This window comes from Pogona vitticeps, chromosome 4 (genome assembly GCF_051106095.1).
Source record: "Pogona vitticeps strain Pit_001003342236 chromosome 4, PviZW2.1, whole genome shotgun sequence".
In the NCBI taxonomy this organism is placed as follows: Eukaryota; Metazoa; Chordata; class Lepidosauria; order Squamata; family Agamidae; genus Pogona; species Pogona vitticeps.
Genome location: NC_135786.1, coordinates 125,874,861 through 125,886,933, shown reverse-complemented (window position 1 = coordinate 125,886,933; position 12,073 = coordinate 125,874,861). Strand labels below are relative to the sequence as shown.

General features: G+C 35.9%; 1 protein-coding gene across 1 annotated transcript in view; it reads left to right on the top strand.

The window, feature by feature from the left end:
• ADCY10 (adenylate cyclase 10) overlaps nt 1-12,073 on the top strand; it is a 119,351-nt gene that overhangs the window by 87,535 nt on the left and 19,743 nt on the right. Inside the window, exons 25-28 of the mRNA XM_078393076.1 lie at nt 4,519-4,694; nt 7,536-7,695; nt 10,553-10,757; nt 10,834-10,930. Of these exons, the coding sequence (XP_078249202.1) occupies nt 4,519-4,694; nt 7,536-7,695; nt 10,553-10,757; nt 10,834-10,930 (638 nt within the window). The remainder of the gene's footprint in view (nt 1-4,518; nt 4,695-7,535; nt 7,696-10,552; nt 10,758-10,833; nt 10,931-12,073) is intronic.

Genomic DNA, 12,073 nt, shown 5'->3' with positions numbered 1-12,073 from the left:
TGAAGAAGGTAAAGGCATGTTGAAGGCATGGAAACTCTGGCTGGAGGAAGAGGGAGGTCAGGAGTTAACCCTGATGTCAAGCAAAAACAAAACAAAACAGCAGGTTGAAGCAGAAAGGACCAGATTCCCGAAGGGCTAGAAGACAGACCAACTGTTGTCTTCCCCCCTCCAAATCTTTTATTTTTTTTTTACTTTTCTTGTCTCTTTCCTTCCTTCATTCATATCGATTTTTTCTTTCTTTTTTTCCTAGTTTTTAGTAATAACTATACTAATTATATTATTATTAGATAGCAACAGTAATAATAAAACTAAAATTATCAATAATTATGGATGTTACCATATTTTTCTGTGTATAAAATGAGATTTTTTAACTTAAATAATTAGACCAAAATTGTTTTATACACAGCAGGCAGCCACTTTCCCTGCCTTTTGCGAAGCCACAGAGTTAATCAGCCGTGAAAGGGCAGCACACTTGCACCCTTTGATCCTGAAGCAGCCATGAAAGGGCGTCAGAATCAAAAGGGTGCAAGCGTGCTGCCCTTTCATGGCTGCATTATTATTATTATTATTATTATTATTATTATTATTATTATTATTATTATTATTATTATTATTATTATTATTATTATTATTATTATTATTATTATTATTATTATTATTATTATTATTATTATTATTATTATTATTATTATTATTATTATTATTATTATTATTATTATTATTATTATTATTATTATTATTAATTTAATTTATATCCCGCCTATCTAGTCATGGTGGACTACTCTAGGCGGCCATTATCCATTTCCTAAGGTCCGCAGGGCTTAGGAAGCGGGAAATGCGGCCGTGAAAGGGGGGGAGGATCAAAGGTGCGAGCTTGCACATTTTCTAATTTGGGGGTTAGAAAAGGGGGGGTCGTCTTATACTTTGGGTCATCTTGTAAATGGAAAAATACAGCAATTGTTTAATTATAATTACAGGGGAGAGAGGGGTGGAGAAGGGGGCTTCAGTGTTATCAAACATTAAGAAGAAATGGAAAAAAATTATTAAAAAGAGCAGAGGCAAGGTTCTGATTGCAGTTCTGCTGGATGGTGGTGGTGTTCCCTCTCCCCCCATTTTGTGCCCTCACTAGTAGTTATGGCGGGGGAATATGGTTGTTAGGGGTAAAGTATTGTATGTTTGGGTTATGTTCAGTTTAATTTTTAGTGTATTTTTGTTAGTTTGTTGGGGGAGGGGTTGCACATGGGGCCTGTTAGGAGGACAGACCTTGAACTCAAATGGGTAAGAGAATAAGACTAGCCACTTAAACATGAAAGGCCTGGGATCAATAGTGAAAAGAAGAATAGAAGTATTATTGAAGAAAAATAAGGTGGACATTGTCTTTTTGCAAGAGACTCATCAGTCAGAAGATGGAGTCAATGAACTTGAGATGAATAATATAGACATTTATGAAAAAAAACTTTGGAACGTCTAAATCTTGAGGAGTGGCAATCATAATTTTTAAAAATTGTGAATTTATAGTGAAACGTAGTAAAAGATTGTAATGGTAGATTTATAATAATACAGGGTAAAATGAGTTTGGAAGAATATACTTTGGTTAATGTGTAAACACCTAATAATAAACAAGGAGATTTTTATGACATGGTTATTAAAGAAATGGAGAAAGTAAAGTAGGGTTATGTTATTATGCCAGGGGATTTTAATATGGTTGTGGATAAGATAAAGGATAAAACTTTTTATGATTGGAATGATGTTCTTCAAAGAAACACGATAGTGAGCAAGAAGGTAAAAATAATCACTTGAGGGATATTTGGAGGGTAATGAAAAGTGATGAAGGAAGATATACTTTTAGCAGTATATAATAGTTACTCCAGAATAGATTAATTCCTAAAATAGTTAATACTGAGATTAATTCCATAAAAATAACAAATCATGCTTTGATGTCAATGGAGATTGAGATTTAAGAAGATTATAAAGACTCTAAAAGATGGAGAATGGATATTAACATGTTCTAGTACCCAGAGGTAATAGAAAAGATAAAGAATAGTTAGAATTATGGACAATAACTGAAGCAGGAGGTATGAAATTAGGCCTGTTGTGGGATATCATGAAATCAATTTCAAGAGGAATAACAATAAGGGAATCCTGCAAACTGAAAAAAAAATTAAGGAGAAAAGGTGAAAAAAACCTAAGCTAAAAATGTTTTATAATAAAATATTGGAAGGAGAGACAATGCCATCTTCTTGGAAACACTCATTAACGATTCTTATCCCCAAACCAACAAGGATCTAACAGATCCGGGATCTTATTATCGCTAGACGTATTTAAGGCCTTTGATTGTGTGGAATGGCCAACATTAAAGCTGCTTATAAAGGGTTGGAGATTTGGTAGAAGATTTATTGTGGTTATATATCAATTATATTCAGAGAATACTTCAGAAGTAATAATTATGGTTTAACAGAACGGATTTTTCAAGGCCGAGGTACAAGACAAGGCTGTCCACTTTCACCAATATTGTGTTGTATGGTTATAGAACTGTTAGCCAATGCAATAAGAAATGATGAATTAATTAAAGGATTAGGTAAAAATGATACAGTTAAGATTAATTTATTTGCGGATGACTCATTATTGACCATTAAAAACCCATTAGAAAGTATGGATAAAATTAAAAACCATTTACAAAAATTTGGTGAAATAACAGGACTATTAACTGGCAAAAACACAAAAATGATGTTTGATTATAATAAATACAAACAAGAAATGTTTGTAAATATATATGGTTTTAAAATGTGTAATTATATTAAATATTTAGGTATAAATATACTTAAAGTGACTCATAAATTAAAGAAGCAAAGTTTTAATTAATTAAAAAGTGATACTAAAGATAAATTGCAGGAGTATTCTTAATTGAAACTATCGTGGTTTGGGAGAATCGCTATGATCAAAATGAAATTATTACCAAAAATTACTTTTTTATTCAGGATGCTCCCAATACAATTAGAAGAAGAAGATTTTAAGTATTTGCAGGGATTAATTAATGGACTCTGTAATCAAGGTAAAAAAATCAGGAATAAATAAAAGATATTTGTATAAGGCTTAAAAAATGAGGTTTAGGTATTCCTAATATAAAAAAATATTTTAAAGCGAATCAGCTAAGATTTATTGGAGATATTATATACAACAAGGGAAGGTTAATTTGGTGGGATATGGAATCCTCAGAAATAAATGGGAATATTGAAAAATATTTGTTTAATGAAGTGAAAAGAAATACAATAAATCAGATGAACAACCCTTTTTAAGAAACATGTCAAATGTCTGGAACAGAAATAAAAAGAAGTTATGTCCCTTTATTTCACCACTAAAATTAGTGACCGAAATAGAAAATTTCCCAGCAAACTTGAAGGGTTTAGCAGTTTTGTTTAAGGATAAAAAAGTTGCCAGACTGAAGGATTGGATGATTAAAATGAGATTGAAGGATCAGATTGTAGTTAAACTTCAAACTAATAAACTATTGTGGTATAGTTATATCCAGCTAGATAGTTTGACAAATGAATGGTTGAAAACTAATGGCAAATGTAGAGAATGTACGAACAATTTCTATCATCACATGAAGACATGCAGAAAGATGGTTTGAGGAAGAGAGTAGTAAGTAGAATTTATAACCTGATTTTGGAACAAGAGGAAAGAGACAGAAATAGAAGGTTTGAAATCAATTTGAGAACATGAGTTAAAGACAGAAATTAAAACAGAGGATTGGACAAAAATTTGGAAGATGAGAGTTTTAAGATTAATATTGGTAAGAATAAAGGAATTTTTTCAAAAAAAAATAGTTTAAGGTGGTACATGACTCCGGTGAAATTGAATATAACAAATTCAGACTATTCTAAGGCCTGTTGGAAATGTAATGAAGAAATTGGCACATATTATCATATGAGGTGGGAGTGTAAATGGATTCAGAAATTTTGGAAACTGATTTCTAAAGAAATACGTATGTGATATATTTGGAAAAGATATCAAATTTAATTCTAAAATTGCTTTGTTGTCAATTTTTGATAAGATAGAACTTTATTATTATTCAAAGCACTTGATTTCCAATTTTAGGACAAGTGCTAGAATATTAATAGCTAGATTCTGGAAAGATAAAAATGACATTAAATTAGAAGATTGGTATAATGAAGTATGGGACATTGCATTAAATAATAAATTGACTACTGAACTTAAGATGAAAAGAGGGGAAATAAGTTCAAATATTTGTTATGTTATTTGGGGTAGATTTATTGAATTTGTATAAGTGAAAGGAAAGGGAAAAGCCTCTAAGCAACAAAATTTTGGAGGTTTGTATTAAAAGTATTGCTCCAAAGGGTCCCGTGGATATGGGGGTGCACTGTGGTTTATATTGTATTAGTATTTTGTATTTTGTATTCTTGTATTTGTTTTTGTTTTGGATTTTTTTTTTAAAAAAAGGACATTATAAATTTTTGAAGACTACTACTGTATTATTGTTCCCACATGTTTCTGCAGGTGTCCTACAATATGGGTCAAATTACATTGGGGAAAAAAATGATAAAGAAGGCTTTGACTTTGTTGAAGAAAAGCTTCCCATCAACTATTGTGGGAGTGTTTTTCATGTATATGATGGAAACCTCAAAGCACTTGTCTCGTCAGAAGAAGAAGGCTCTACGTCAAAAGCCCAGAGGGTAGGATGGTGCTAAACCCCTTTTAAAAAAAGAATGTATGGATAGGCTAGAAAGCCATAAAAGCAGAAGAGGTTGCCGTGTTAACATATCAGGCCAAAACAAAACAGAAATAAAAATAAAGAAGACAAAAATGTTGTGCCATCTTAAAGACTAACTACTATATTTTAATGTGAGCTTTAATTCTTTCAAATATTATTGAGTACTTTAAAATATTGTCTTTTTAATGATGTCAGCTAACTTGGGTATTTTTTTTAAGAAGAAAGGTGGAATAAAAATATTTTAAATAAATAAATAAATAATCTAATAGAATTTCATGTAATATTTAGTACTCCCTCTACAAGCACCATTTAGATGAATACCATTTTGGTCTTTAGTGGCAGCCTGTAAAGTTAAGATATTGCACTCTTTCTCTCTCAGCACATTCTTTTCTTCTTACTCACTTTTGACCACTTTTTCCCTCTTAAAATGTAGGGATAAACAAGGTATGTGAAACTTGAGGCCACCAAAATGTGTCTTAAAATATAAAAACAAACTACAATGGAAAAATGAAAACCAGAAGTACTTGTACTTTTGGATTGCAGTGAAGGTAGTAGGCTGTGCCTTTGTTGTGATTCATAATTACTGCTCCTGGAAGAGTGCAGGAGTTTCAATTGAAATTTCTTGCAAAAAAAGAAGGAAACAAACAAACAAAGACAATCTGGTCAATCTAGGAGCTGTATTCAGTCTCCTGGCCACATTTTGCCTACCCCATAATAATCCACCTCTAAAATCAGTACTGGTGTGATCCTTCCAGTTACAGAGCTAAGCATAATTAATCCAAATGATAATGTTGCTGGGTTTAATTTTATCCCTATATGCAGTGGTATATAAAGCGAAAGAAAGAGGGATCACATGAAAAAATTCAGTTCTCATACTTTGTGGAATTGTTTTAGGTTTTCTCATCCCCTAATCACCTTTTCCCTCCTTTGTTCACAAATGATTTTTTTAAAATTTTGTATTGGAGGAAGATTGGCCCCTAAAAATGTTCTTGCATGCTAAGAGATGGAAAATTCTGTGATATTCATGTGCACACATGCATACTGTCTGATAATGGAAAATCATAGAATTCACTTTAACTGGAGTAAATTATATGATTCAGGGATTCAGGAAGAGGAGATGCTGGTTGGGGTAGGAGATATAATCAACTGACCTTCACATATTTTATTTTCTATCAATTTTAAAACATTTTGTTACCTTTTATTGGAGGGACCAGTTTGGAGCATTCAAGGCTTAAATTGTTTTTTGTGGAATTAGGTACAATATATCGCCCGTACTGCAATGTTTAGAATTATGCAAAATACTTTCATACACATGGCAAGCACATACATTTGAATTTAGTGTGAGAAAGGCAGAGGCACAACTTGTCCAGAGAAGCACAGCACAACATGGCAGCCAGCATAGTCACAATCATGGGTGGTGCTGGTGGAAATCAGCTGAAAATGCTGTTGCCTTGAATAAGAATTCCTATTCCTAAGTGCTCAGTGTGTCTCTCATTATCTTAGATCCTGAATGCAGTATATGCTGTGCTGGACTACAGTTCCCCTTGTCCAGCTGACAGGCCAGTGGCCATGATCGCACTTGTAGTCCTGCACCCCCTGAGGATGTCTATCTTGAAAAGAATTCACAAAAAAACTTGTATGTCAGTGAATTCCCCAATTTACCCAAAATCCCTTTATCTAATCCATTAGAACTGAGATCTGAAGAAGAATCACTTTGGCTGTGTCTGGTAGACAAAGATGTTGGCAAGTCTTCGGACCTGTGTTCCAAATCTGAGTCTTCAGGCCTGAGTCTGATGTCTGAGTTCAAGACTTTGGGCTCAAGTCCCAAGGCTTGAGTCCCAAGTCTCGAGTCATTTGCCCTGCCTCCCAAGTCTTGTGACTAGGACCCAAAGACTCAGACTGTGCATACACCACCCAGTTGATAGGCCTGCACATGCGAAGAGACAGTGGGTCTACTTCCCTTCCCAGAGCCAGCCCCTACCTCTACCCATGTGCCAGTCTATCAGCATGGGTAGAGGCAGCAGTTGGGTCCTGGTGCCGGCAAGGGAGGCACATCCCTAATATGGACTTGAAATGCAACTCAGAAAAATGGTTCTGAGTTGAATCCAAATTGAGTCACTAGTGCAACTTAAATTGGACTCAACAATGACTTGGGACTCGCGAGTCCCCATCCCCGCTGGCAGTCAAGGAATCTATGGGAGCTATGAAAAGAGGGTAATCTTCCTGCTGGTATCAGGGAACCTATCCATCCGTGGGACTTATTTCTTGTTTTCAACACGTGTTGTTTTTGTTCTTTGTTTTGTTCTTCAGAAGTTTACTTATCTTCCATCTTAAGACACTTTCCACCACCTTGCTGACATATCTGGATGCTGTTCTCTTACCTGCTCACTCCTAGATTCCTGGGATGGTGGCTTGCCCTTGTGCTAAGCCATGCCAGTAGTTGCTACCAGTTTTTCATACCCAGCCAAATGAAGTTTCTCCTTAAACTAGATAAGTCTCACAAAACATCATATTCACTCAGCTAAACACAAACCAATAACTATGTTGAGAGATTGCCAGGGTCCGAGGAAACCTCATTTTTGTTGTACATTTGGTATCTACCAAGTTGATGAGTGGTTCTCAAACGTGGATCCCAAATATTTTAAAACTAAAACTGCACCTGGATGAGTAGGGATCTCCACATGTTTCATGTCCACTTTTGTGGCAGCATTCAGATTTAGGAACTTTGTAGTTGATTACATGGCTAATAAGCTAATATGCTGAAGGAGTCTGATCCTGTCTGATCTTCTGCCATCTTCTGTAGCAGGGAGAAGAAGCTGGCCATTCTATACCAACAAGCTCAGTGCCTTTCAGTGTTGTGGCAGCTCTTCAGCCTAGATCTTGCCAGAAGCAGCAAAAAATTCTCCCGCTTGGCAGCTCTTATGAAGGTGAACTGTGCAGAAGAATCTCAAGATGAGTCACAGGTAATCAGCGTTTCTTCTTAGAGCTGGAGACGACTTCATTTCAGCCTTGTGCTTTCTCTGAAGTATTCTAATGAATAATGCACTCACTACAGTTACTGTGCCCACTGATGTCTGAACATTATGCTTTAGCTTGCTTTCTGTGCATCCACTCCTCCCCCTTCTCCATCTGCTGTTTGGGTCTTTTGTCCATTTTGTCACACTTACAATCTGGTTATAGAAAACTAAAATAATAGTTTTTTTTTTCCTTATCCATGCATTATTATAAAGGTGCTAGGGATTTTCATCCATTTTAAGGAGTGTAAATGTAGAAGAGTTTATTTGATCATCTTCCAAACTAAGTATCTTAGACAAATATTGAAATTTGAGCTGTTTTCCCCCTGCATGGGTGGATGAAGAATCACTTTCTGTTTGGTTGAGAAGTGGTTAACTAATGAAAAAAGGAGTCAGATTCTGGGATTTCTTCCTGCTTGGTGTCTCTCTGTGAACAGCAGTGGGCACAAGAGGGTATCGAGTAGATCACTTTGACTATTTACATTGGTGTTGTCAACATTCAGGCTGCCCATTTGCTATGTATAGTTTGGCATAATTACTAGCCAATATTGTCCAATATTTTGTTCTTGGGAAATGTATTAAAGCTTCTAATGTATTTTTAAATCAGAATTTTATAGATCAGACATATCCATTTCGAAGTGGCTGCAGGCCTAGTCAGGACACAGAGACAGCTATGGTAATATTGGTGGATGGGGTAGTATACGAGTATTCCTGTTGATTCTGCTGGATCTTTTGGTGAACTGCTGGATAGTTTAGGTATTTGATTTGCTAAGTCAACTCTCTGAAAATGCAAAACTCTGCAGCCAGACTACTAACTGGGGCCAGCTACAGGGAGCATATAACCCACCTGTTACAAGAACTGCACTGGCTACCAGTCTGTTTCCAAGCCCAATTCAAAGTGCTGGTCATTACCTCCAAAGCCCTATACAGTTTGGGTCCAGGCTACCTGAAGGACTGTTATCTCCCTATATGTTCCTTCTTGGTGATTAAGATCAGCAGAGGAGACCTCTCTGTCCTATTGCCAGCACAAGTACAGCTGATGGGGACACAGGAGAGGGCCTTCTCTGTGGCAGCTCCCAGGTTATGGAAGCTCTCCCTCAGGAGATCAGGATGGCCACTTATCCTTTTGAAAAAAGCTAAAGACCCATCTCTTCAGGCAAACTTTTAGCAATTACAACTGAATCGCTGAACCCCACTTTAGCAGATAATTTTAATCATTTTTATATTTTCATGTTTTAATTTTGAAATTGTATTTAAAATCATATATTGTTTAATTTATCTTTTAATATTTAACTTATTCTGTTGTACTGTGTGAATTTTAATGTTGTGAGCTGCTTGGGTCATTTCCTACCATCATCACTTCTGTCTTGTCAGCTTACAATGTCAGATTTTCCTACCTCATCACATCTCCATAGTCTCCAAGTACCGGCTCAAGAACATAGGCAATTGCTATTGGATAATCAGTTTATGATCTGTGTGATACAGTAGACTGGGCCTACAGTACTCATTATTAGGTTTACATCATGGAATCAACAGGAGAAAAAAATCAAAATTAACAGAACTGAACTACTATCAGCAAGACAAATGTCTTTGTACATACACCTAGGTAAAGGTAAAGGCTCCCCTTGACATTTAGTCCAGTCATGTCCGACTCTAGGGGGCGGTGCTCATCCCCGTTTCCAAGCCGTAGAGCTGGCTTTTGTCCTTAGACAGTTTCCGTGGTCACATGGCCAGCCCAACTAGACACTGAACACTGTTACCTTCCCATTGTGGTGGTACCTATTTATCTACTCGCATTTTTACATGCTTTTGAATTGCTAGGTTGGCAGGAGCTGGGACAAGCAACAGAAGTTCAATCCGTCACGTGGATTCAATTTTACGACTGCTAGTCTTCCAACTTTGCAGTACAGAGGCTTATGTGGTTTAACCTGCAGCACCGCCACCTCCCTACTGTCTAATTGCTATTCTTGGGGTTGCAGATGTTGCTTCTTTACTTTCTTCCCTCTTACAGCTTTCTCTATAAAAGAAACTTTTTTTCCTTTTTTTTTCTAGTCATGGCTCCTGACATCTCTAGCTCAGGTAGCAAGAACTAGTACTTCTATTATGTTTCCTATCTCAAGTGTATTTCTATAATAAACAAAAGATTTCTTGTTTTATAAGAGGAGTGTGGATGTGACTCTTTCACAAAGGGGAAATGTGCTAAGGTAATCATTCGGAGTTTCAAAAGGAGTGAATCCACAAGTTAATATTGCTTCAGTACTGCTGTGTGCTTACCCCCTAACACCTCAGACACATTGGCTGAAGGGACAGGAATCTTAAAAAAAATTGTCATGACTGATGATATCATCAGCTTTGTGCAGCAAAACTGTGAACAGGATTTCAAGCATTGTGACTGAGGAAGTTAATTTTGATCTACAAAAGTTCACATGGAAACAAATTTGTTAGCCTTTGAGGTGACAATATTTTGTCCTTCTTTTTTTTTGCTCAACACCCTTTCCAGTCATCACCCTCTGAAATCTATTGAGTGAAAATTAACCTATTGGCATGCTTCCCAGCCTGAAGTTCAAAGCAATCTAATATAACACCAGTGCAAAAATCACAGAGAGATCTAGCAGAATTAGTGGTGAGATATTCTGCTTGTTAACTTCCAAAATGGTGAACAGACGAAAAGTGGCCAAGGAAAAGTGAAGATAAGATTTGAGGACTTCTCATTTGTCCAGCCGTCATAAATCCTATGGCAAATTATATCAAATAGAGTGTTCCAAATAAGAAACAAATGTTTTTTTTCTTATTTGCAATATCTTAGATAATTTCCTCCTACATGGAATTCTCACTTTGCTGTCAGCTGATGGGCTACCAACAAGAATGGCTGAAATATGGATTAATGGCCATCGAACGTAGTTTACATCTTCAAGTTGATGGAGAACGGCTATTAATAATAGCTAAGCTGGCACAATCACTGGCCTACACAAAGCTTTGCTTGGGAAACTTGCCCTTGGCCATCCAAATGGGTAAGTCAGTCTTACAGCTCCTAAAGGCACTTCATAACTAAAAATTGAGACATTTCACATATTGCTTTCTTTGCAGGTTTTCGAGCACATGACCTGTGTGAGCAGCTGAAGAAATCTAAGCTTGATTGCATTGTTCTCCTTGATCTTTTCACTGCTCTTTTTTTGAGTGCCAGGTACGTATGCTAAATGTTTATTTATTTATTAAAACTTTGATTTCCCAAGCACTCGCTTTCTTTCAGTTGAGGGAATTCATTCTAGATTAATTTGTCTGCTCTGTGTGTATACCATACAACACTTTGTGCTAGAGAAAGTTCTGCAGCGTTGACTTGACTCGGTTTCTGCTTCTCCAGAAAGTAGAACCAAAACAAATGGATTTGGTGTACATCAAAATAGATTCAGTCAGAAGAGATTTTGACAGAGGCGCAGATAGCCACAAAAACACAGTGTATTCACTGGAGGTTTTTAAACAGAGTTTGGATGCCCATATTTTACGGATTATTTAGCTGCCTTGGCACTGAGTTGGATTACAGTCTAGTCACAAGATGGCACTTGGGGTCCCTGCTAACTCAATGGTCTGAATCCTACTGGAATTTGTGCAATGCCAAGAGCAATCATGGGAGTTGCGATGCCAACTGAAGAGACCATGCTCATGATACACATATGATATATGCCCAGCACCTTGTCATTTAGCCAAAGCTAGCCATGGAAACAATAAAACTTTATTTTCAATTTCCCTGACCACATTCAAGTATCATCCCAAGTTAAACAAACAAATTTTAAAAAGGTTGTATTGCATTAATTAAAGGTTTTATGATTACAGATGTCTCATATGCAAAAAAAAGTCAAGGCAAGAGATTTAATACAAGCTTCTTTAAGCATTATCTGCAGATGCATCTGTTTTGAAATTGCACTGAAATTTCACTAAGACAGAAATTTCAATTCAATTAATTTTTGTTCTTGTTTTAAAGGAATAGTAACAATTATATAAAACATATTTCAATTGTTCTGTCCAAAATAGTAATTGAAGCCATATTTCAAAACTCATGCTTCTGAAATTGCAGTAAAAACCAAGTTAGAAATTAGAGTATCCTTTGTTTTAAATAAACGATTAAGATATAAAACTATCACTGCTACAGTACCATTCTTCTAGTTTCTGATCGATTGCTTCCTCTTCCATTTTGGCTTCTTCCAGGTTTCATTCTAGTGTTTTCAAGGCATTTAATTTCTCCCTCAAGTTTCTTTTTTTATCTGAGTTTCTTCTTATTGCATATGATATTTAGCTGAGTAGTGATCATGAGCATGCCTGACTGCAATAG